This window comes from Pseudoliparis swirei, chromosome 1 (assembly GCF_029220125.1).
Source record: "Pseudoliparis swirei isolate HS2019 ecotype Mariana Trench chromosome 1, NWPU_hadal_v1, whole genome shotgun sequence".
NCBI classification, from domain to species: Eukaryota; Metazoa; Chordata; class Actinopteri; order Perciformes; family Liparidae; genus Pseudoliparis; species Pseudoliparis swirei.
Genome location: NC_079388.1, coordinates 1,793,905 through 1,819,708, shown reverse-complemented (window position 1 = coordinate 1,819,708; position 25,804 = coordinate 1,793,905). Strand labels below are relative to the sequence as shown.

Below are 25,804 nucleotides of genomic sequence, written 5' to 3'. Positions count from 1 at the left end.
TCCGTTCATCAGTTGGGAAAAAACAACATGGCGAAGATCGTAATAAGACCGGGTCACCGCCTCTCTCCCAATCCCGTTCAGATAAGGAAGGAGCTCTTTATTGTTGTCTCTTTCAGTTTTATATATGTTTTCGTCGTTAGGCATTCGGTCTGTGTGATTTAATTTGAACGCAAATATATTTCTACCAGCTTTAGTGTTTTTCACGAAAACTTTCACAAAGAACGCAAATGTCTTTGTGTCAAATTAGGAACTTGTTTTTTTTCTAATTCTTGATCTGTAATCCAAACCAAGACATCAACCTCTGATTATTCATTTAGACCTTGATAAAGGCAGCGCTGACCCCATCCACTCACAAAACCTTTCACAATAAAAGCCCTGGACATATTTCATACTCATTGAATGTGCTGCAGCTAACTCATCTGTTCATCTGGTCACATGACATCTATTGTTCATCTGGTCACATGAATGCTATTGTTTATCTGGTCACATGACATTTATTACACCTGTCCATCCTGCAGAGGGATCCTCCTCTGTTGCTCTCCTGAAGGTTTTTTTTTTTTTTTTTAGGTAGAATAAGCTGATGAGGTGGGCGTGGCTAACAGTCCGGAACATAAACTTGAGAGCAAGCTGCAGCTCAGGGGCTCATCCTTATTCATCCTTAGTCCTCAACACGTGTGTCCCGACTGGCAGCTGTCAACTTTATGGGCTTCATTCTCATCTTTCTTTTTTAGAGCAGCTGGTGCGCGTGGAGCAGTGAGTGACGTCATTGTAGAGGATGAGGGTCAATACGTCTCGTTTATTCTTCAACACTGGGCTCATAATAGGATTCCTCTCTTCTTTTTTTCTGTTGGACTCAAACTTTTCAACCCAACAAGCCACTTACTGGAATGCCAAGCATGACGTCAGACATCACGGACACACAGGTGGGCACCTGTTTAACCCATATGTCATCCTTTCTATGCACGTGTTATGGCTGATGCGCCACAATAAGAGGTATCACTCTTTGTTAATCCTTGAAGAAAAAAGTAGGTATACGTGTCACTTTACAATAATAATAAAGATGAAGTCATGTCGACAGTTATAGGTAGAGCATACATGAGAATAATGAGTTGTATGGACTCTGTAAACAACCACAGCCATGCGTAATGGGTCGCGCGTAATGACTGTTCCGTTGCTGTTGACTATTTATTCAAGCAATCATTTCTCTAGTTTGATATAACAAGTAAAAAACCACATACATTTGGACATTATACAAAATAATATTACAATAACATATGACGTTCTATTACTCGACTGATTTTGAGTCAGTGCAAATTCGATTCTATTCATAATTTCACAATATTATAACTGTTATTAAAGCAGATACTTAAAAGTGTATATAAAAATGACACAAGCATGTTGTTCATGAGGATCTCTGCTATGTCCATGGTGATTTTCAAAAGATTTTACTGTACAGTTTTTTAGGAAATCAAAGACAAATTCAGCTAAAAAGAGAAAATGATATTCATACTTTCGAATTATTCAAACTTTATTGAAAGCAGATCCTTAAAAGTGTATAAAAATGAAACTGGTAATCACATAACTAATGTTTTGAGAATAAATAAGTTGCCATTTTGCTATATTGGTTGTATCACAGTAGCTTATTCTGTTCAGTAGGTTTGGTTGTTTAATAAATTGGTCGGTGAGGGTTAAGGGTCCTGGTTATGATGGTTTTATGTGGAAGTTCTACAAAAACTGAATGAATTAGCTTTATAGGTCTAACAGAAAATGTCCCAATGCAACACTAATGTAAAACTACTGTAAAGTAAAAGTATTGCATTCAAGAGTGTAAACATACAGCAGTAATGTTTTTTAATTCATGGTTGACTGTTGGTCAGCAGGTCCACCTTTCAATCAGGGGTTGGTGGTTCAATCCCCGCCCTAATCGCTTCCCTTCACATAAATCAAGTCCTTTTGTTTCACTCAGGACACAAACAGTGGTCTCCTGAGTGAAAGTCCTGTTTCAACTCAATTTAATCACTGTTCTGCAGAAACTATTTAGACTAGAGTTATGAATCACTCTTATCTTAATATGAATTTTAACAGTCTTAACACACAAGAGGTGAACTGGCATGAAGTGTTTATTATAAGCGGAGCGAGCAAAGAGGGTGTGACGGATTTGCTCCGTTTACAGCGTGCAGCCGGTCGTCTAAGATCCATTCCAAACCTTTGTCAGCGGAATGTTTATTAACTGCCAACATACCATAATAATTAAGAGCATGGGCAGCTATTCTCAATCAACAATGTATGTATCATGCTCAAGCCTCCCCATGTCCTAACAACAAGCTAGCGTCATGGTGCGTCATGTAAACAGGAGACAGACCTATCAGCTGTGTGCCAGAGACGTAACATACGTCTCTGGCACACAGGAAACAGAAGCTTTATATTCTGATTAAACTGGAGATGACATAATATATCGGAGACAGCGAGGTAATTTATGTTGATAAGGCGTCGCCAGCCAGCTGACACCTTTATTGAGATTTTTTAAATAAAATGAGGTATCGTAAAGATCACCAATCTAACTATTTGTTGTGGCCACATGCTTTTCAAGTCCCGATCGACTGGTTGATCAAGCCCCGATCGACCAAGTCTCGATTGGCCGGATGATCAAGCCCCGATCGACCAAGTTCCGATCGACCAAGTTCCGATCAACCAGTTCATTAAGTCCAGATCGACCGAGTTTCGATCGACCAGTTGATGAAGTCCAGATCGACCAAGTTCTGATCGACCGATTGATAAAGTCCAGATCCACCAAGTCCAGATCGACCAAGTTCCGATCGACCGGTTGATCAAGTTCCGATCGACAAAGTTCTGATCGACCGGTTGATCAAGTCCAGATCGACCAAGTTTTGATTGACCGGTTGATCAAGTCCCGATCGACCAAGTCCCGATCGACTGGTTGATCAAGCCCCGATCGACCAAGTCTCGATCGGCCGGTTGATCAAGCCGCGATCGACCAAGTCCCGGTTGAACAAGTCCAGATCGATCAAGTTCCGATCGACCAAGTCCCGATTGGTCGATTGAACAAGTCCCGATCGACCAAGTTCCGATCCACCGGTTGATCAACTCCAGAACGACCAAGTTCCGATCAACCGGTTGATCAAGCCCCGATCGACCGTAGGTCTTAAACCTCCGCACAACCTATTTCTGATGCTTTGTTCTTTATTCCCTCCAGTTGAGAACAAGAGCTCAGCGGCTAATTCCTCCGGCTCAACGCGGATCTTGTGCTGGATCATGACGGGGCCCAACTACTTAGAATCCAGAACCAAGCACATCAGGAACACATGGGCCAAGCGCTGCAACAAAGTGCTGTACATGAGCTCAGTGAAGACGGACTTCCCCACCGTGGGGCTCAACGTGAGCGAGGGGAGGGAAAACCTGTACTGGAAGACCATCCGAGCCTTCCAGTACATCCACCGGCACCACCTGGACGAAGCCGACTGGTTCCTGAAGGCGGACGACGACACGTTTGTGGTCGTAGAGAATCTACGCTACACCTTGTCCAGATATGATCCACTGAAGCCGCTGTACCTGGGCAGGAGGTTTACCCCCTTCATCCGTCAAGGCTACATGAGTGGAGGAGCAGGTTACGTCCTCAGTAAGGAAGCACTCAGGAGATTCGTCGAAGGGTTCGATACTGGGAAGTGTACCCACTTCACCACCATAGAGGACATTGCTGTGGGCCAATGTATGGAGACGATGAAGGTGGAGCCGGCGGACTCCAGAGATATTAAGGGGAGACAGACTTTTCATCCTTATCCTCCAGACCACTACCTGGTTAGGCAGGCCTCGAGGCCGAGGCCTTGGTATCTGATTTACGACCACTACCCTCCAGTAGAGGTATGCAACACAGTGCAATAAGTCCTGTTGGGAATTGGGATTCATGAGCTCTTGCCCCTCGCTACCCGTGGTGCGACCCGTGACACAACTATGACATTTAATACTACATCTTTTCTTCAAGTCTTGCTGTTTACCTATTGTCAGTCACATATTTTAAAGCCTACTGATATATAATTATGAAAAAAAATAGATTTTGTTCTTGGATTACTGTAATTTCCTCTTTCTAATGCTACATTTATCTTGTTTTTGTAATCTAAGTTTTTTAAGTGTCAACGATTCATAGACTCTGTCATATTCATTGAATGTGTTGTAACTCTAATGTGTCCTTCGGTCACATGACATGAAGCTGAAGGTGAAGCTGGTTCCATAAAAGAGGAGCTTGATATCTGATCATCAGATGGCACAAAGGGAATACTGAACCTAAAGGAGGAGCAAATGTTGTTGTTACCGGGGTGTACATGTACACAGTGTAGAGTGTAATGTGTGTAGTGGATGGAAGTTCACGGTATTCAACCTTCAGACCTGAGTCGTCTTTGGCTTCCTGCTGTTGGAGCACAGCCGTGCTAACCTAAATGCTCTGAAGACACTGCAGAGTCCTTCCGCTTCCTGGGCACCATCATCTCCCAGGACCTCAAGTGGGAGCTGAACATCAGCTCCCTCACCAAAAGAGCTCAACAGAGGATGTTCTTTCTGCGGCAGCTGAAGAAGTTCAACCTGCCAAAGACAATGATGGTGCACTTCTCCACCTGCATCATGGAGTCCATCCTCTCCTCCTGCATCCCCACCTGGTACGCTGCTGCTGCCACTGCCAGTGACAAAGGCCGACTGCAGCGTGTCATCCGTTCTGCCCAGAAGGTGATTGGCTGCAATCTGCCATCTCTACAGGACCTGTTGGCCTCTAGGATCCTGAGGCGGGCGGGTCACATTGTGGCCGATCCCTCCCACCCGGGTCACATTGTAGCCGATCCCTCCCACCCGGGTCACATTGTGGCCGACCCCTCCCACCCGGGTCACATTGTAGCCGATCCCTCCCACCCGGGTCACATTGTGGCCGATCCCTCCCACCCGGGTCACATTGTGGCCGACCCCTCCCACCCGGGTCACATTGTGGCCGATCCCTCCCACCCGGGTCACATTGTGGCCGACCCCTCCCACCCGGGTCACATTGTGGCCGACCCCTCACACCCGGGTCACATTGTGGCCGATCCCTCCCACCCGGGTCACATTGTGGCCGACCCCTCACACCCGGGTCACATTGTGGCCGATCCCTCCCACCCGGGTCACATTGTGGCCGATCCCTCCCACCCGGGTCACATCCTCTTTGAGGTCCTTCCCTCCGGCAGGAGGCTGCGGTCCATCAGGACCAAAACCTCACGCCACAAAACCAGCTTCTTCCCAGCTGCCGTTGGCCTCATGAACAAGGCCCGGACCCCCACCTGACGTGGTCACCTCCCCTCCCCCACACCTCAAGCCTGTGTTATGCTCGCACTACTTTGCACACTGAACATTGCACATGCACTTTTGCACTCCTGCCCTGCTTTTTTTATTTTTAGTAGTACTTATTGTGTTTGTATAGTACTTATTGTGTTTGTATGTTTTTATGTTTTATGTTCATTTTATGTTCACTGTATGCACCTATACACCAGAACAAATTCCAGGTAGGTGAAAACCTACTTGGCAATAAATACAATTCTGATTCTGATTCTGATTCTGATTCTGGTTCTCTCTTTTCTCTCCAGGGTCCAGGCTGCTGCTCTGATTTTGTCGTGTCCTTCCACTACATCTACGCCGTCCAGCTGTACGCTCTGGAGTACCTGACGTACCACCTGCGGCCTTACGGATACAAATACAGATTCAATCCGGATGAGAAAACTGAATTCCAGACCACGACGAAGTCCACATAAAATGTTACGTGTGCACGAGAACCTATGTACTTATTATTATAGAAGGGCTTGAGGGGCTCAGCAGGGTTCAGAGCCCAGCTTAATTCACTCACCATATTATATTTTAATCTCCTAGACCATAACTTTATGATTCAAGACTCTTCGGATGAATCGACGTGTCGATTCCCTCCAGCTGCAAGTCCAAGTCTGACGAAGGTTTGATTGAACCGTTCATCAACAAGCCTTCTCTCTGGGAAGACATCTGTTCAGTTTGTGTTGTGAGCTTAGTGTAGTTATATTAGGGTGGGGTATATCTAGCCATGCACTGAAAAGACCTACTGATCGAAAATAGCCACCTAAAAAACTACAAGTCTTATCGATAAAGATAAGATGGGATGAAGGCCAATGGAAATTGATCATTACAATGGTGCAAACAAAGCAGGTCTTTGTACCACAATACATAGTCGACTACTCATATGTGTGCATTAGACATTAGTGATGATCTCGTCTCCCTGGTACCATCAGATGCATAATGTATCGCACTATGAAGACGAAGCTACTGCGTATGCGTCTGGGTATCGGCGACACTGTTGGTGCATTCAGTACGCCGGAAGCATTCACTTGTGAATTTGAGCAGAAGCGAAATTAGATTATTCTTCCACTTCTTGATTATTGTCTCAAGTTCTACAATAAATATGAAGCAACCACGAGCTGAGAGACTTGGATTCCAGACCAAATACTTCAGACTGGACCTGGACTCCAGCTCTAGTCCTGAGACTAAAGACTCGGAACCAAAGACTTGGAAAAGGATGAGTTGTGAGCATGTACTCAAAGTCTGAAGCCATATCTCTCTGTTTGAAAGGGTTATACAAATCGACGACCATTAAGAAATTGTATTTGTATTTATTAAAAATGTTATTGTCAAACTACCATGCTCTAAGTTTACTATTCCTTCTGGCATTTCAACTGTCTTAAACAATGAAACAATACATGTTACAGTCACTTTTCACACAACATTCATCACAAAGGAGGAACTAAGACATCAATATTGAAGTAGCTACGGCACAATTTGGGTGTTGCATAACTCATCCACGGTTAGGCCACGCCCCCAGGACAAGGGGGGGGGGGCTGGGAACATATGTTCAATAGAGCATTATGTATACATGAACTGATATTGAGTCTTTGTTTAGGTGAGCCTTTCATCTTGGCCCGGCCCACAGCAGTATAATGCTTTGCTTAGGGACGATTCTCCCGTTTATTTCAATGGAGGGCGTCCACAGCGTGATAACACACCCAATCCACCGCTGTAGAGTACACAGTGTGCACAGTGTGTGGATCGTCGACACACCGTGACCCGCAAGAGGAAGTGCCCTAAGATTAAATGTTTTATACGCCGTGAGGTCCATAAACTACATCTGTAACAATAATATACATAACTATGTTCACATTGCAGGTGACAGTCCCTCAATTCTGCTGTTTCGCCCTGTGCTCTGTGTGTTTTTTGTGTCGTCATAGTGTCATGACTGAATTCTTATCGCCATGCTGACATCGGGTTTCTATTGTTGTCACGTGAAATAAAATCCTGCTCCAGCAGCGCTCTGCTCCGTTTTGATCCTCCGATGCACAACACGGGTCGACCGCGCTCATATTTAGTGTTTTCTTAGCCCCTGACCCTCAGGAAGTGAAAAAAGAAAGAAGTGGAAAACTCTAACTTCGTTGTCATCTCATCACAAACCCAACGCGTGTGCACTCACTCAGCAAACACATTGAGATTACATTTGGGTCATTTTTGACCAATGTCGCACATTTTTGGAGTAGTAATACAAACATTTTCTTTTTTCTATCGCAAAGAATAAAATAAAATAACATTATAATGTGTAAAAAAAGGATGAAATGCATAACATGCAAAGATCACATATTGTTGAGGTCACTTAGAGGTGCATCAGAGGGGTAAACCACATCCACATGTAGTCCATAAATCAATCAATATATTTGCTGTTTAGGGTCATATGCTCTTATTTGCTACCGCTCTCATATCTCGCACAAATAAACACAAATGATCCACTAACAGGTAGCAGCCTAACACTTTATCAGTTACACATTCCTCATTTATTTTCTGCTATTCTATTCAAGTTGTGGGGTAACACTATTTTATATTTGAATCATTTGTGTAACTCTATGACGATGTTCACATGACATCTGGTGTGCTTCTGTCCCTCCTGATAGAGGGATCCTCCTCTTCCTTCTTTTTCTCCCGGATAAAATATATTGATTTTTTTTCCCTGATCCGATAATTTGTGATTTTGGGCTCTACAAAATAAATTGAATTGAGTGTATTTCGCCCTGTGGTTCATTTCATATTGTCGGTGGTGCTTTCAGGTGCACATGCTCAGAGCTGGATAACTCCGGGGGAAACTGAACCGGTTGACCCGGGATCACCGACGTTCGGCTTCGGGAAGACGGATCCCAACAGACTGAAGCTGCTTTGTGGCACGTGTCCCGTGTGAAGAGGAATCAGGCTGAGTGTATCGACAACAGAAGGAAAGTGACATTAAACTGAATGTTTAACCCATTCTCACCCGGTCTTGTGGATTCTCCTTGTCGTTGAATATGTGGGTATGAATCTTAGATTGAAGTAGTTTTAGGAAATGACCAGACGGCAGTTCAGAATCGAGCAGCAGCACCTGCAGTGTGAACGTAGCCTGAGAGACGGCCCTCCGTCACCTCCGTCGGTCTGTTCCGATGGAGCGCGGTCGCTTCGCCCGTTTCTCGCGGTCGGCTACGTGTAGACGCAGGAGCTCCTGCAGCCGGCTTCCGACTCAAAGTTGTTGGCGTTGCCCTGACAACTCCCGTACCAGAACTGAGCGCAGGCGTTGGCCTCGGGGTCGTAGTACCACTTGACCACGTACTGCCGACAGGGACCCGGGTCCAGAGGCTGGCTGCAGCCCTCACCTGAAGGCACAAGGAGACAGATGGTTGTGTGTTGGACCGCCTCTCACACAGCTTCAACGAACATGAGCATGTCGTCCGCGTAACCTTCGACATGCCGACGCCACCCTGTCGGAGGCCCCGTTGAGGCATTCGCCAGTCTCGTGACCACTTGTGTTCGGATCTCACTCCCCCACTCTGCAAAGACCACATCGGTATCGGCAACGGGCCGAAGGGAGCGATGTAAACCGGAAACCGGTGCCAATGCCGATGTGTTGGTGTACAGCGATCCCGGCTGTATACCCGGTGTTACCGGGAATATAAAGACGGAGGAATAAAGACCGCGGGGCGTCACTTTGTTTCAGTGTAACTCTCGCTGTCAGAAGCAAAACTTTATTTGTCACGTGTCATCTTCAGTCCCTCTGATTGGTTGTTCTCTTTGCCCATCAACACAGTGACAGGTTAACCCTATAAAGTCTGCACATGACAATACATATCACATCATATAATGGAGAACATGTGTTGTGTATGTTAACAGATATCCGTTGTGTGTCAGTGCTCCATGATAACGGCTTCTACAGGGAATATGCCCAAAGAGGTTTTTAATGTCCTCATTGTGCGTTAAAAAAAAAAGTATCGGTTCAGGCACCGTTTAGGCACCGGTATCGTTTTAAAAGTACCGGTTTAGCACCGGTATCGGAAAAAACCCAAACGATACCCATCCCTACTCGTAAGCGGCAGGTCTGTCGTGCTAAATGCGTCAGTTTGCCTTGAGAGGACGGGCCGGTGTGGCGGTACTAGAGATCTGCCAATAACCCCCCTCAATGTTAACACTCAGACACATGAAAACATGATAACGGCCTCCTTTAAGGCCCGGTGTGCTCGGTCTCAACATCGTTACCTCAACTAACAAAACACTCAACAAAGAAGGATTTCATTTCTCGTGACACCATCTTGTTTCAGCGCACGTGTATCAGAGGTGGTCCATGTGGCTCACCTGGCTGCGATGAGGCCGTCAGGGGGGCAGGAGGAGGGCTGACCGGAGCCAGATTGCTCTCAGCCTCGTGCAGTCGGTTAGTCGCGGTCTGAGGACCCCCAACGGAGGTCCCTCCGGGGCCCAGAGGCCCCCAGCCACCGGGAGAGCCGAAGGTGATGTCTGGCAGCTCGTCCCAGGGATCCACGAACAGTTCAGTATGGACCAGGTTCTCGTCGACCCGACCTGACTGAGGAGTCAGGGCCGGTTCTGGCTCCACTGGGAGGTCCAGCTGGTGAAGTAGAGGAGCTCAGGTCAGACACACTGCGACCCGACAGCTTCATTTAATGTCGTGTTTTCTTTCTTCCATGAAGCCGCTGGTGGAAAACAATGAAAAGCAACTTGCAGACTTGTTTGAAAGACAGAATGTTATTGTTATGACACTTTACAAGTTTAAAGTTAAGAGATTAGAGTTATTAAATTCAATCCTGAGTGATTTAGTCTTTTTCACTCTGGGGCAATACATTCAGTCATTGTTGACACATTTCACTTAAAACTAAGAATATCTAACTCTGCAGCGAGAGGGAAAGACGGATCACAGGTGGTGAAAGTCTTCACAGCCACAGGCTGGGAGGAGCCACAGGATGGGAGGAGCCACAGGCTCACCTGTGCTATCTGGAGTCTGGATCACACAGGTCACTCCACCTGCCTTCCACAGGTGCTCCAGTAACTGGGCTCCATCATTACTTGTATTAGTCCTATTAATATTACATTTACTATAGCTCTCTCTCTCTCTCTCTCCCTCTCTCTCTCTCTCTCTCTCTCTCTCTCTCTCTCTCTCTCTCTCTCTCTCTCTCTCTCTCTCTCTCTCTCTCCCTCTCTCTCTCTCTCTCCTCTCTCTCTCTCTCTCTCTCTCTCTCTCTCTCTCTCTCTCTCTCTCTCTCTCTCTCCTCTCCCTCTCTCTCTCTCTCTCTCTCCTCTCTCTCTCTCTCTCTCTCTCTCTCTCTCTCTCCCTCTCTCTCTCTCCCTCTCTCTCTCCCTCTCTCTCTCTCTCTCTCCCTCTCTCTCTCTCCCTCTCTCTCTCCCTCTCTCTCTTCTCTCTCCCTCTCTCTCTTCTCTCTCTCTCTCTCCAGTGTAGACCTGCTCTACATGTAAAAGTGTCTCGAGATATCTTCTGCGGTTATGACTTTAATTCAGTATTCACCACCTGAAGGATGATGTCACCAGTGTTATTTTCTCGTGTCATTCTGACAGACAGAAGGTGTTGTACTTGTATGTTTTCCTCCTCTGGGAACTCTCCGTGTTCCGGAGCCTCTCGGTGGAGCTCCACAGGTGGAAAGATGGACTTTGGTAGAAATGCCATCCGGCCACTCGGCTCACAGATGTGGTTGAGTATTTTACTTTCCAGATCTGTAGCGAAACAAAGAACAATGCAGTTACGAAAATGACCCGTAACAGGTTGAACTCATCAGAGGACGTGATGGAAGTGTCATTCCTGACTTCTGACATGTTCCATGCCAACGTACACAAACTACTGAGTCTCAATACGGCGACATGGTGGACGAGATCTACTCCTGGACCAATTTGGATTCTCAGATGCTCCAATCAACAGTTATGACCATGCAGGTCAGCAGACTGAGTGTGACCAACAATACAACATGAACATGACTTCTTCAACTGTACTAACCTCTTTCATAAAGATGTAAGATACCAGTACTCCACGAAAAAAGTTGTGACTGCTGTAAACATGCACACTATACCTACGACTGTAAACATGCACCATGAAAGTCGTGCTACATTAGCTGCTAGCAATCGATGTTTTCAGTGCCGCCATGGATACATGTTCCAAGAAACTATTACATTAGAAGTGGAGAATGATTGAAATGCAGATTTCAGACAGGTGGGTGATCCTGTGTGATCAAAGCTCTCCGAGTTCTGAATCTGAGAAGAGGAGCTAGTCATGGCGCAAATCACCGCGATTTATGTCTCAAGGGTCAATAAGAGCATGTTAGGGAAACCCAATGCTGTTCGGATGGGTTATTTGATCAATGTGTTGCTTTCTGTGAAGTTCCCTGAAGGCGTCTATGAGGTAGACGTGCTCTTCCTCCGGATCGGAGGCAATGACGTCCATCTGAGCCCGGAACTCTGCGTAGAGATGGTCGGTCTTGTTCATGATTCCGATGACGAGCATCTCGATGCCGTCCGCGTGGGCGCGCGTCGCCGCCTCTTCAAACGGCATGGCGTCACGGGGGTCGGCCTGCCCGTCCGTCAGGACCACGGCCACCTTCCTCACGCCGGGCCGCGAGGCCCGGAACAGCTGGTTGGCCCGATGGATGGCGCTGCCCGTGAAGGTGCCCTCGCCGAGGTAGGGCATCTTGCGGACGGCGGCCTTGACGTCGCCCCGGCTGGACTGCTGCTGCAGGCTGACCGCCACCACGTCCACGTGGCTGAAGAGCACCACGCCCACGCGAGCGGCTTCGCGGCTCACCGCCACGCGGTCGATGAGCGCGTTCACAAAGTCCTTCACCAACTCAAAGTTCTGCGGTCCCACGCTCTCAGAGCTGTCTATCACAAACACCAGCTCCAGAGGGCTGTCTCTGCACTGGAGGCCACAGCCTGGCAACACACGGCAGGAATAAGTATAAAAACATCGCAGAACAACTTTACAGTGTTTAAGATTACAGGATGGAACAGAGATAGACTTTAAACCCTCAGTTCAGCCTTGTTTCTACTCCATTGCTCCGGTCTGTTTGGTCTGTTTTAAGCCCTTTAGTGGGACTGCATTACATCACACAGTAAGTTTTCTACTTAAGGTCCTGTGTGTTGGATTTATGGGGATTTCTTAGCAAAAAATTTACTCTAATATTCATTTTTGTTTTATTAGTGTAAAGTAAGATTTAGTTTGAGTTAGTTTTGAATGAGCCCTTCATCGGGATCAGGACCTCTTTGTGCACCTCCATGAGGAGCCAGGAGCCCAGACCGGACCCCCAGACACTGGTTCTAAAGAGAGCCTTTACGTGTATACCGCTAGAGGCCACTACATCCCCCACACACACATCTACTGGACACATGAGCCAACTGAGCAACACAAACATAATGAAATGTATAATTTACCACATATTTCCTTTATTATCTTGATGACCTCGTCTCTCTGTTTAAAGGAAACAAAATAAAAAATAAGAACAGAGAGAAATAGGCTTTACATGTTAACGTTAAGATGTTCGGTGGTATTTGTTCCAGTCACTCACCGTGAGTCCCGGCACCCCCTTCTCTCCAGGCCTCCCCTGTGAGATGGAACCAACATGAGGAAGTGTGCGGTGGAAGTCAGGGAATGGAATCTTTAGGAAATGTCTCTGAATTCTATGAATCAGCCTTAAAGTTACACAAATACGAACTGAATCTCCAGAAAATCAGAAAAAGGACTCTAAATTGTTTATGTTGCTTTCCACAACAGTTATGTGAATATTAGGAGATTGTTCACCTCTTCAGTAAAGTGCTCTAACCCCCCCCCCCCCTATTTTGGAGCAAAAATGCCTAAAATGATCTACTTAAATTTAAACATCTGTATCTTCTGAACCACTCTGACTATGTGCATCAATGAAATCTTTCCAGATGGGAAGAAAACCCAAAAGTTTCTTCTGAAAGTGTCAGAAACACAATCTCAATGTCTTCCATGCCACATAAATACAAATATAACAGTCCCTGTGATTTTATCTCTGTTTTGCCATCATTTGGAGTTTTTTCTTCTTGTTTTCTTGTTGTAAAGGTCAGAAATGTTCAAATGGAACCAATTGGGACGTTAAGAACATGACCACATTGACAATCAGTTTAGGACCAGTCGATCCTTTATGATAACACGTTGATGTTTGAATCAGCCTAATAACAACATGCATTGGAGTCTACCGACATCGTATTGAGCTCGAAACAAATCTCTCAGGACCTTCCTCTGACGGCGTGGCCTACGAGGAGGAAACTGTGACCCAGAACAAATGAAAGCTTGGAACAGAACATTCACACTGAACTGTGATTACCACAGACCTTTTCATGAACTACTTGAGATTGTTTTTAAAACCATGGAACAAGATGCTATGTTACCATCGGCCCAGTAGATCCAGGTTCTCCGTAGTCGCCGCTGTCTCCTTTCTTTCCCCGGCCTCCAGGGTGGCCTCTGTGACCCTGTGGGTGAACGCACCCTTTAATACAGCTACAGCTGGAGCTCTGCTAATCAAAGGCAGTATATCCCAGGCTATAAGTAATGCCATGGGCTATAAGTACCTTCTCCCCTGGAAGGCCATCCCCTGGTGGTCCCCGAGGGCCCATTGGCCCCAGAAACCCAGGTTCTCCCTGAGAAGATAGATGGATGAATTGGTAAGAAACACCAGAGTATCATCTGCCTAGAGACAGATGTTTACGCCCTGTCCACTGAGTGAAACACAGCAGACGGATGGATGTGATGTGACGGCACAGACAAGACAATGGTCCTCTTTGAAAGACAAGACAATGGGTCAACATGATCAGCACCAGAGTACCTGCCCTATGCTTGGGGATCAACATGGTACAGTTGGGTCACATTTGTGATCCCATTGTCTTGAAGTACACCATACCAGTCTGGGAAAGTACTGCCTACCTTCGGTCCCTGGATGCCCTCTCCAAGAGGTCCTAGCAGGCCTGGTGGACCAGGCTGCCCTGTAGAGCCCTGGGAAAACAATGCATCCCAGCATGTGCAAAGCTATTAGGCTAATATCATGATATATAGAGGAAATGGTGTATGTGAACAATAGATCTTGACTTGGTTAATTCCCGTTTTATACTACAGATACAGACGCTGACCTTTGGTCCATAAAGTCCAATTCCAGGAGGACCTGATGGCCCCGGCATGCCCGATAGACCTCTGTCCCCCTGGAGACAAAACATGAGCGTATCCGTCTTACACAGCACCGTTCACACCAATGTGTCAGGTCCAGTTCCAGTATTGGTCTTTCACACATCACCAACGACACCAAACCCTGGGCAACAGTCTCTCTTCTACTTGGGAACCACGTGGACTGCAGTACCTCTCACCACCACATGTATGTTGATTTGTGATTCATTGGTGTTAAAGCCTTTATTCAGCAGTTCAAATGAATAGTTATCATGGAATATGCCTACTACCAACTACGCCATGGCCCTGTTGAGACTCCGCCCACTCCTCCTCTCTACCTCCATCTGCCTGATGGATCATGGAGGTCTGGATCGTCGTTCATGCCTACTACCAACTATTCATACACTCTGTCATATTCATTGTGTTGTTACTGTGTTTTAATCTGTGTGTAATGATTCCTTCTGGTCACATGACATCTATTGTTCTGTCCATCCTGGAGAGGGATCCTCCTCTGTTCTCTCCTGAAGGGTTCTTCCCTTTTTTCCCCTGAAGGGTTATTTGGGAGTTGTTCCTGATCCGATGTGAGGTCAAAGGTCAGGGATGTCTATGTGTACAGTTATTTGTAATTTGTGAAAATGGGCTATACAAAATAAACTGAATTGAATTGAATTATGGTGGTATTTTCTGACTCTCGGATGTTTAATGGCACTACAGTTCCCATGAGCCTCAGTGAATGCCCCTCTGAGGACTTTCCCCCCATTTCATGAATCCATGAAGTCAGACTCGCGCCTCACCTTGTGTCCCGGTAGTCCTTTCCCTTCATGTCCGATCGCTCCTTGCACACCTGGTAGGCCAGGCAGCCCCTAACGATCAAGGGAGAGAAAAAAAGTTAATTTACTAAACCAAACAGTTTTTAGGATTATCTTCCCTTTTTCGTGAGTTCTCCTGGTTAATCAAACAAAAGGAGCGATCCGTGTACCCCACAAGTCCCTGTGTTGTTCGGACCAATACATATGTTAATGTGACCATTTAGATCATTTGAGTCCCTATATTTTTTTATATTTTATCTTCTGGTTGCAATGTAAACAAACTGATTTAAGTATTTAATTGAGTCTAATTCAAGTATTTAATATAGTTCTAGATTACTGTATTTCTGATTTGATTGACACCCTGCTCAACAACCACCCATACACTAATCTAGAGCTACATTAAATACTTAAATTAGAAAGAATAAGATATTTGAATCAGTTTTAAATGTCATGCAGGTCTCGTTGCATGTCACCCGTGTCATCAAAATTAAGAGAATCCACAAAGTTAACAGTAATTAAACATCCAGTTACTTAAAGTGTGTCTATCTTTATTGTTTTGGGTGACATTAACTATCGCCACATACGCCATCTTTTACTGACAGTCTCCTCTCACCTGTGGTCCTGGGTAGCTGTCTCCCTTCATTCCCGAGGGCCCCACAGGTCCAGTATTTCCTTTGTTACCCTGATGGACGAAGACGGATACACAGTGAACAGGAAGTAGTGTTGTATCTACACATCTGCATCAAAACACAGTTCGTACTGCAACTGAGCTGTGAGATATTGATCGGGTGAAGTTACCCTCGGCCCAAGGATTCCTAGTCCAGGTTCTCCAACAGGTCCAGCTGGTCCCACAGGACCAGGATCTCCCTGTTATTTAAACAAATGATGAAAGCTCATAATATGTACACTACCGTTCAAAAGTTTGGGATCACTTAGAAATGACTTTATTTTTCAAAGAAAAGCACTGTTTTTTCAATAAAGATAACATTAAATTAATCAGAAATACACTCTCTACATTGTTAATGTGGTAAATGACTATTCTAGGTGGAAACGTCTGGTTTCTAATGAAATATCTCCATTGGTGTATAGAGGCCCATTTCCATCAACGATCACTCCAGTGTTCTAATGGTACATTGTGTTTGCTAATCGCCTTAGAAGACTAATGTCTGATTAGAAAACCCTTGTGCAATTATGTTAGCACAGCTGAAAACAGTTATGCTGGTGATATAAACTATACAACTGGCCTTCTTTTGAGCTTGAAGTTTGTAGAACAAAATTAATATTTCAAATATTAATCATTATTTCTAACCTTGTCAATGTCTTGACTATATTTTATTTTCATTTGATAAATAAAAGTGTGATTTTTCATGGAAGACACGAAATTGTCTGGGTGATCCCAAACTTTTGAACGGTAGTGTATACCTTGTGTACATGGACTATATATACCCCGACTAAGGCTCTTTTTTAGGAGACAAACAAAGTTGTAAACAGAGTGATGTAAACAGGTAATGTTACTGTATCTGTTCAGTATATTTTAAGATCTTATTTCAGGCATCAAACCAAAACACATTTAATTTGAAACAAAAGGAACCAGAGAGAAAATGCTGTTTCATTTATGAGTTTTTAAATTCATTCCTGCAGCATTAATAATGTCTTTTCTGGAGTATATTTGAGCAATAAGACCTTAATTCACCTGCCGATTAAATTGAGGGTTAGCATCGGTGTTAGCATCGGTGTTAGCATCGGTGTTAACATCGATGTTAGTATTGGTGTTAGCATTGGTGTTAGCATCGGTTTTAGCATTGGTGTTAGCATTGGTGTTAGCATTGACATAAGCATCGTTGTTAGCATCGGTGTTAGCATCGGTGTTAGCATCGGTGTAAGCATCTTTGTTAGCATTAGTGTTAGCATCAGGGTTAGCATTGGGGTTAGCATCGGTGTAAGCATCAGGGTTAGCGCAACTTCGGCTCAGGCTGATTTCGGTTCATGTTGAGCTGTGTTTCCATGAAGGTTTTATTGTAGCTGCAGTTATGATGATGTTTTCCTCTGCGTCATAACCGTTGACATTGCTCAGCAGAGAAAGATCAGGAACGTTCTAATCCCTCATTGTGGAGACAAGGTCCACAAACGGCGAGCGCACAGGGTGAAACAGGATGTCGTTGCAGTGGGCCGCCCTCTGACATCATAATCATTTAAATATTTGTCCTCAATTTCTCTTCCAAATGGAAGTTGAACCGGGTTTATTTGCTTTTTACTGCTTTTTTCACTCCATCACTGGACTAAACTCATCAGTTGGCGTGTGTTTGTATTACGGATTGACCTTTGATCCCGGTAAGCCCCGCCCAGCACTTCCAGGTAGGCCAATCGGTCCCAGGCTGCCCGGCTCTCCCTGAACAAAAAGGTGAAATGACGTTGATGTTAGCTTGTGTTAAGAAAACCATAAAAAGCTAAGCAAATATTTATCATGTCACTGCTGCACAAATTAACTTCTCTTGAGCAATATTTACAACTCCTGACAGGTGGTTCTTTAGCCAGACGTCATTATTAAAAATCTGTTCTGTATAATGTACATTTTAATTTTAGACTAATTGATTCACACAGAAGACATTTGCATCGTAATCTTTTTTATAAGGCCCTTAAACCATTAACAAACAAACAAATATTTGCTAATGTCTGCCGATTTAACTTGTTTACAGATGAAAAACACAACATAATCATATTTTAATGGGGCACTTGGGAGTTTAAAAGTATTACAAACTTTTAAATTAAATTTAAACGTCGCAGAAACAACAGTACTTTTTGTAATATACAGGCACACCAATAAACGACTGTCATGTGAAACGTTAAACTGTTAACATTAAACATTGTGTAAATTATTTAGGGGTAACCTATATAACATACTTTAGCTCCAGCAGGTCCAACCGGGCCTGAAGACCCTGTAAGACCCCAAGGTCCACGGCCCCCTCTGTCTCCCTGAGGAGAAACACATGATGTGAGGAATCTGAAGTAAGATCAAAAACACAACTTCATACAATAATCCAGATTAACGTGAATGAAGACCTCGGAGGTACAGGTATGTAAATATGGGCAATAACTAGTTTTTAAAAAAGCATTTTCACATTTACATTAACTCAAATGCAAGGGCTCTTAAAACAAAGCTAAATTGTGATTCCTCTTAGAAATTAAATTTGACTTGTTGAACAGCCGCCCAGTGGTCGGTTATGGATTACCTTTTCTCCTGGGATGCCTTTCACCGACGCTCCCTCTAGGCCTCTCAGACCTGGCAACCCCATCTCTCCCTAGATCACACAGCAGATCACAGCATTACAAAGACCTTTCTGAGTGAGGGGGGGTCGTTACTCTTAAAGCATAGGTGTCCAACTCAAGGCCTGCTGGCCGAATCTGGTCCGTTCCGTTGAAAGGTACATGATCGTCTTAAAATGAAAGTCAATGCTGCTTAACAGTGTACACTAGACTACATCTCCCACATGACGATTTTGAGTTTGCCATCCCTGATTTAGAGGCACTAGGAAAGTGCTTCTTTACTTCCATGATATCGTGTCATTGCCGTGGAAACAAGATGCTGAGGTGGACTCATAATGCAAAAAGGGATCATTGTATGTCCTACCCGGGCTGGTATTTGTTGGCATGACCTTGAAGGAATCGCCCGAGATAACCCAGTATCAAGTCCCATCATTACGTTTAATTTAGCTAACGCTTTTATCCAAACACACAGCTCAGGGAACAAGTCAGGGTTAAGTGTCTTGCTCAAGGACACATCGGCGAGGGCCGTGAGCGGGGGATCGAACTTCCGACGGAGCTGCTAACCTGCTGAAAAACAGTTTGCGTGGTGTTGAGACCAACAGCCAATCACAGCGAGCGTTCTTCAAGCTAATGCGCCGTGTCACTGGCAGCAGCTTCAACCCAAACAGCTCTGAACACGCACATGTCGGAGCTAGCAGTGAAGAAGTTACAAGTTATAAGTGCTAACAACAGCAACAGACAGCGACAGAGACAGAGTCTAACCTTAATGGGGGGAGGGGGGGGGGGGTCTGTGGACTTCCTGATCAGCGGTAAACGCTACAAGCGGCACGCAGTACGGCGGCAGTAAGCTAGCCAGTGGTACTGAAAGAAGAACCACACACTCTATTGGTATCCGTATCACTTCAGGGGTACTCGTATTGATCAGAAGACTCTATTGGTATCCGTATCACCAATAGAGTCAGGTGACTTTTTCTTTGCTCCGCCCCGATGTGCGCCGGCATCAGAGCTTTGCGGCGCGCCGAGAAGTGTTAACGCGATACGTAGAGACAGAAATGACATGCTGCTGGTTAGATACGATCAATAAGATCAATAACAGACGTTTAGTTTAATAAAAGAACAAAGACGTCTTTAAGAAAAGGACCTGACATTACTTCTGCTGTAATCTGGCGCGATAGAGAAAATTACAGGGGGGTGGGCGGATATATACAGGACTGTCTCAGAAAATTAGAATATTGTGATAAAGTTCTTTATTTTCTGTAATGCAATTAAAAAAACAAAAATGTCATGCATTCTGGATTCATTACAAATCAACTGAAATATTGCAAGCCTTTTATTCTTTTAATATTTAAAAATTTTAATTGCATTACAGAAAATAAAGAACTTTATCACAATATTCTAATTTTCTGAGACAGTCCTGTATATATTTGTAAACTCAAAATTGTCTGGGAGCCATATGCCGTCACCGGAAGAGCCATATATGGCTCGCGAGCCATAGGTTCCCGACCCCTGCTCTATTGGTATCTATCACCTCAGGGGTACAGGTATTGATCAGAAGACTATTGGTATCCGTATCACTTCTGGTGTACTCGTATTGGTGCATCCTAGTTTCCTGTTTCCTCTGCTAACTTCAAGAAGTCTTTTTGGAGGCCAACCCAGAAGTTAGCCTCACACTGGTTCTGGACAAAACCCCAAGGGGCTGGGGTAAAATTGCCACAAAGTGAGGACATCCAGCTACAAAGCTTGAAGGAAACACCACGTAAAGCTATCAGGCTACCCACATTGCTCCTGTTGAGACTCCGCCCACTCCTCCTCTCTAAAATGTGAGCGTGACTCACCTTCGCCCCGTCAGCGCCGTCCTCACCGGGTATGCCAGGTATCCCAGCAGCCCCATCAGGCCCTGGATCCCCCTGGAACGCCACACATGAGTTCAACCCTTCTGGGCCCCGCGGGGTCCTTCCCGTGAACATGTGTTATCCAAATGGAGACTTTGGACGTCTTACCTTCGGTCCTGGTTCACCGAGACCCCTCTCTCCCTGAGATCCAGGCTCTCCGGGGAAACCCTGGTCGCCCTGGGACACAAATCACGTCAACAACTGAATGATTAAAGAAAGGTGCTTGAAGCGCTCCATGGCTGCTCCATGGCGGCTCCATGGCGGCTCCATGGCTGCTCCATGGCTGCTCCATGGTGGCTCCATGGCGGCTCCATGGCTGCTCCATGGCTGCTCCATGGCGGCTCCATGGCGGCTCCATGGCTGCTCCATGGCGGCTCCATGGCTGCTCCATGGCGGCTCCATGGCGGCTCCATGGCGGCTCCATGGCGGCTCCATCTCGCTATGGCCTCTCACCTGTTTGATGACTGCTCGTTTCACGCCACATTAGATCTATTTTAAGTGACAGTATTATCATAACCCTTTACTATCGTAACCTCTTACACTGAAGAGGCCTTTTATATCTGACTCTCTGTGGTGATGGAATCACAAATGACTTTTTTACAACTAAGTCAATTATTGATGGTTTCTGTATAAATGATTTACTTTTCCAGTATCCGACCACTCACAGTAGCCCCGCCCCCTAAAGCGTCCCCTGCTTTATGGTCTGTGTGACTCTAAATGAGCATCATGCACTAAATGATGACATCATGCTGTATAGAAGAAGACTTGAAACTAGAGACTGATACATGAACTCATGTTTGTCATGTTGTCGTCAAGACAAGACAGTGTTTCCCTGTGTTTCCTCTGTTTCCCTGTCCTTCTGTCTCCTGTGTGTTTACCCTGTCTGTCTAGGGCTCACCAAGAAGGTGTGGCTGTCTCCTCCCTCCCCTGGGCGGTGATTGCCAGAGCAGCTGTGACTGATCATCAATTAGGACGCTGGCTACTTAAACTGCCCTCATACCCCTTTATGTTGTTGGATCGTTTGTTTCTCTCCTGTTGCCAGACTGTGGTTCTGCTCAGTGAACAATTAAAAGAAACCTTTTTATTTGGAAAGAGAGACTCCTTGTGCTGCTTTTGGGTTCCTGCCTTGCTCACCCCTTAACAATGTTTACAATGTTTACTGAGGGAATACATCAAGAGAGAAGTAGAGTCACTATATATACTTCTATACAACCAGAGGAGCTCCCTAGTGGTCAGGAGAGAGAATGCAGCTTTAACACATGAAGCATATAGTTCTATACAACCAGAGGAGTCGCCCTCTGGTGGTCAGGAGAGAGAATGCAGCTTTAACACATGAAGCATAGACTTCTATACAACCAGAGTCGCCCCCTGGTGGTCAGGAGAGAGAATGCAGGTCTTAAGAAGCTAGTTTATTGGTTTTACTCGGTAGAACCAGAGAACCAGAGGCAGCCGCCTGAGAAAAGACTATAACGTTGTCTATTTCTATGTCAGAACCAGGTGAATGGACCTGTACGTGTAGAGATCTGTTCTAGTCTTCTGACCACTCAAAGCGCTTTAACACGACATGTCATCATTCACCCATTCACACCCATTCATACACTGATGGGAGGAGCTACCATGCAGGGCGCCACCTCAGGACTAAGTTTATACCGTTCATTTACCCAACAGCTTACGGGAGAATGGACCAGCAGAGACGGGGATTTAAGCGCCGGACATTTGATGGAAGGAAAACCCGCAAGGCCCGACTTAATGTCCTGTACTCAATGCTCTGTGACACAATAAAGATTAAAGTCATTTTGACAATGTCAATTTTGCATCGGCCGCTGTGACAGGAGCCCAGTGGTGGACCTTTAGTCCAGAGGCCCGGTCTCATGACAAAGACATGTACTATACTGTGTGTTCTCCTTCATAGTGAACATCAGATATCCTGTGTGTTTAACTTAGCTCACTCTATGAAATGATATACACTCTTTCACCATAAGTGCTACTGACCTTTTGTCCAACGATACCCAGACCGGGAGGTCCTCTGGGCCCAGAAGGCCCAGCTGGCCCGAGGTCCCCCTACGGCCAAAAGGGAAACATCTTCATTAAAAGCACAGCTCCACAAATAAAGGATGAACAGGTGGAGGAAAAGCTTTTCATTGGCCTTGCCTTTTCTCCTGGCATGCCTGCCCCGGGAAACCCCACCAAGCCCGGCAGCCCGGGGGCTCCTGTGTTCCCCTGGGGGGTCAGACAGATGAGAGGTCAGACAAGGTCGTCCTTTACGGGATCAAAGGTCTTCACAAGACGTGTGGTTGCAGTCCCCCCGTACCTTATCACCTTTGTACCCGAGTCCTGGAGGTCCATGGACCCCTTTGGGGCCCTCGTAGCCCCTGTCCCCCTGCAAGAAGACCCAGTGGGAGGGTTGAGAGAACCGGATACGCCTCAGACCTCGGGTCTCTCTTTAGACTCAAATCATACAGCCACGTGCAATTCATGAATACAACTGAATCTATCTTCCCTCTATAGTTTTAAAACAACATTATATCTTCTCTACTGTCCTAAATTAAAGGATCAGTCACATGACACATACGTAGTCGTGGTAACCAGCCGGTCCTGGAACTGACCTTGGGCCCTGGAAGACCCTTGCCTGGAAACCCAAGGGATCCTTGCATCCCTGGTGGCCCTGCTGGACCCTAAACACACCAACACAAAGACAGAGAGTACTGAACTGATGTGACGTGATATTAATAATCAAACACTTTCAAACCAACAACAACACAAGCCAGCAGCCAATAGGGGGCTCTGAGGTCTAAAGGATCAGGTCTACCCCAATGCCTCCGACCCCCAGAGAGAGCCGGTGGTTGAGATGCCCCCCAAACAACGGAGAGACATTTGAGTGTGAAGAATACTCTAAACTCAGCGTGTTCATCAGGAGCATTTAGGGCGTTTATGGAATGAACATGTGTAAAAAATAATATATTTACATTTTTTTTTTTATGTCGTTTTCAAAAACATAACATTATATATTTTTTTATACAGTCCCTTTCTTTGTAAATGTTCCAGGTGCACGTCTTGGTACACGTGGTATTCAGGTTCAGTGTACAGCACACAAAGAACAACAAACGGTGCTCACTCCAAGAAAAGAAGAAAAGAAGAAGAGGGGGGAAAAGGATAATAATGAATAGAATTCATACAAAATAATTAAATACAAATAATACAAATAAATTATATAGTTTAAATAGTAATGATCCAGTGCTGAGTGTAGTATGCACTTTGTTTTTGACGTGTTCTCATTGATGAAAGAAACCTTGACTGAACCGTAACCCAAGACTTTGTGTGGGACACCATTGAATTATATAGTATCCCAATATTTTACTTTGAAAGTCAAGTGGTCGATTGAAATGTTTTCCAAAGTAAAAGATCTTTATATTTAGCAAACGAGAGATTATGATAAACATGAACTCACTTAAAGCAACAGACGCATCAGCAGGTGTCATATCATGTCTGTTATGAGGTCTTTACTTTGAGGGTGATTATATGATAAGTTGATCATGCACCCCCCCCGCCCCCCTATGAGCTAACCTCCTTTAGCCTTAGTCTCCATCACTAAAAATACATTATTAATCACCAATAAAAGCATTGGTAGGAAGGTCAGTGGCAATATCTGAACTTGTGTTGACCACAACAATGAGAGGACGACGTATTTCTATATTTTCACTAAGTTTTGTGAACTCACCGGGGATCCTGGTTCACCCAGACCCGTGGACCCGGGAGGACCGGGTCTTCCCTGGTTCCCCTTGTCGCCCTGAAGCATGAAGTGTACAGATGAGAGGTCAGCGGGCCGCACGTCGGCCTTCTGGTCGGTCCGGAGTTCATTCAAATCCTGAGCAAACCCAAATGTACCTTCGGACCAGGGAACCCGATGCCGTGATCACCCCGAGGTCCAGAGGCCCCCCTCAGCCCTCGCTCGCCCTGTCAGGGGAGAGAGAGAGATATTAACCAACGTTAAGATATGTGAGACGAGATGTATTTTAAATGTTCTTACTTTAGATCCAGATGTCCCTTCTGGACCCTGGTCCCCGGGTCCTCCCCTGGCCCCCTGAGACAGGAGCACAGCAGGAAGTCAACACGCATAGAGCATAAATAACATCAAAGCCGTTTAATAAGATCATCTTTAACAGGAAGTAGTCAATATTGTAAAGTTAAATTAATCGTAATGCAACATCTGATCCCCTCACCGGCTTCCCACCGACTAACACAGGAGTGTGTGTGTGCGTGCGTGGGGGGGGGGGGGGGGGGGGGGCAGGTCCCTGTGGTGGTTTCTGGGAGCATCGGACGTGTCATGTGTCACACATGGGTTATTAAACATGGGTGCAGCAGAAGCAGGGATCTTCTTTATTCCACACGACTACATCTCCCACAATGCAACACGGCAACGCCCGGTCTGCGCTCTCAGCTCGTGAGCCTCCACAGAGGAGCGGGAAGCTCCCAGGTCAGTGAGGCCCGACATGTCGGCTCTACTCCTCCACCAGGGGAACAGAGAGTGTGATCGCCCCCTGCTGGACACCACGAGCGGTGGGCCCGGACCGCGTGGACGTCTGCTGCAAGAGAACCGGGCTCCAGGTCCAAGAGCACCGGGCTCCAGGTCCATGAGCACTATGCTCCAGGTCCAAGAGCACCGGGCTCCAGGTCCATGAGCACTATGCTCCAGGTCCAAGAGCACCGGGCTCCAGGTCCATGAGCACCGGGCTCCAGGTCCATGAGCACCGGGCTCCAGGTCCATGAACACTATGCTCCAGGTCCATGAGCACTATGCTCCAGGTCCAAGAGCACGATGCTCCAGGTCCAAGAGCACCGGGCTCCAGGTCCATGAGCACGATGCTCCAGGTCCATGAGCACGATGCTCCAGGTCCAAGAGCACGATGCTCCAGGTCCAAGAGCACGATGCTCCAGGTCCATGAGCACCGGGCTCCAGGTCCATGAACACTATGCTCCAGGTCCATGAGCACTATGCTCCAGGTCCAAGAGCACGATGCTCCAGGTCCATGAGCACCGGGCTCCAGGTCCATGAACACTATGCTCCAGGTCCATGAGCACTATGCTCCAGGTCCATGAACACCGAGCTCCAGGTCCATGACCACCAGGCTCCAGGTCCATGAACACCGGGCTCTAGGTCCATGAACACCGGGCTCAAGGTCCATGAGCACCGGGCTCCAGGTCCATCCCATGGGAACCCTGGTGGGCTGCTGTTGTTCTCCCACGCTGAAGGGGGTGACATCAAAGGAGTGAGTGTGTCCCAGGAGCCCGGTGCTAATCCTCGGGGACAACGCGGC

At 46.1% G+C, this 25,804-nt stretch overlaps 2 protein-coding genes across 3 annotated transcripts in view; one reads left to right on the top strand and one right to left on the bottom strand.

The window, feature by feature from the left end:
* The first annotated feature begins 698 nt into the window (after window positions 1–698).
* Window positions 699–6,692, top strand: c1galt1a (core 1 synthase, glycoprotein-N-acetylgalactosamine 3-beta-galactosyltransferase 1a). 2 transcript variants are annotated; one of them, XR_008831430.1, is made up of 3 exons: window positions 699–923; window positions 3,215–4,734; window positions 5,619–5,693. XR_008831430.1 is itself a non-coding variant. In XM_056412767.1 (3 exons), exons 1-3 carry the CDS (start codon window positions 776–778, stop codon window positions 5,781–5,783), a joined length of 978 nt encoding a protein of 325 aa, XP_056268742.1. In that variant the 5' UTR covers window positions 699–775; the 3' UTR covers window positions 5,784–6,692. The 2 variants fall into 2 exon arrangements, 1 of the variants encoding a protein (XP_056268742.1); XM_056412767.1 differs by having other exon boundaries at window positions 3,215–3,879; window positions 5,619–6,692.
* Window positions 6,646–25,804, bottom strand: part of col28a1a (collagen, type XXVIII, alpha 1a) — a 29,940-nt gene continuing 10,781 nt past the window's right edge. Inside the window, exons 10-34 of the mRNA XM_056412660.1 lie at window positions 24,517–24,570; window positions 24,375–24,443; window positions 24,208–24,276; window positions 23,096–23,164; window positions 22,801–22,869; window positions 22,641–22,709; window positions 22,482–22,550; window positions 20,598–20,666; window positions 20,433–20,504; window positions 18,564–18,632; window positions 18,235–18,306; window positions 17,654–17,722; window positions 16,132–16,200; window positions 15,947–16,015; window positions 15,319–15,387; window positions 14,494–14,562; window positions 14,291–14,359; window positions 13,939–14,007; window positions 13,759–13,839; window positions 12,912–12,947; window positions 12,778–12,814; window positions 11,724–12,279; window positions 10,934–11,072; window positions 9,688–9,955; window positions 6,646–8,714 (exon numbers count right to left, since the gene is read on the bottom strand). Of these exons, the coding sequence (XP_056268635.1) occupies window positions 8,542–8,714; window positions 9,688–9,955; window positions 10,934–11,072; window positions 11,724–12,279; window positions 12,778–12,814; window positions 12,912–12,947; window positions 13,759–13,839; window positions 13,939–14,007; window positions 14,291–14,359; window positions 14,494–14,562; window positions 15,319–15,387; window positions 15,947–16,015; window positions 16,132–16,200; window positions 17,654–17,722; window positions 18,235–18,306; window positions 18,564–18,632; window positions 20,433–20,504; window positions 20,598–20,666; window positions 22,482–22,550; window positions 22,641–22,709; window positions 22,801–22,869; window positions 23,096–23,164; window positions 24,208–24,276; window positions 24,375–24,443; window positions 24,517–24,570 (2,523 nt within the window). The 3' untranslated portion in view covers window positions 6,646–8,541. The remainder of the gene's footprint in view (window positions 8,715–9,687; window positions 9,956–10,933; window positions 11,073–11,723; window positions 12,280–12,777; window positions 12,815–12,911; window positions 12,948–13,758; window positions 13,840–13,938; window positions 14,008–14,290; window positions 14,360–14,493; window positions 14,563–15,318; window positions 15,388–15,946; window positions 16,016–16,131; window positions 16,201–17,653; window positions 17,723–18,234; window positions 18,307–18,563; window positions 18,633–20,432; window positions 20,505–20,597; window positions 20,667–22,481; window positions 22,551–22,640; window positions 22,710–22,800; window positions 22,870–23,095; window positions 23,165–24,207; window positions 24,277–24,374; window positions 24,444–24,516; window positions 24,571–25,804) is intronic.

Excerpts from the sequence above, each read along its gene's own strand:
- c1galt1a (XM_056412767.1), top strand. The coding sequence starts at position 776 with ATGAGGGTCAATACGTCTCGTTTATTCTTCAACACTGGGCTCATAATA. Across the intron at positions 924-3,214 it reads CAGACATCACGGACACACAG|TTGAGAACAAGAGCTCAGCG; the intron begins GTGGGCACCTGT and ends TATTCCCTCCAG. Across the intron at positions 3,880-5,618 it reads ACCACTACCCTCCAGTAGAG|GGTCCAGGCTGCTGCTCTGA; the intron begins GTATGCAACACA and ends TTTTCTCTCCAG.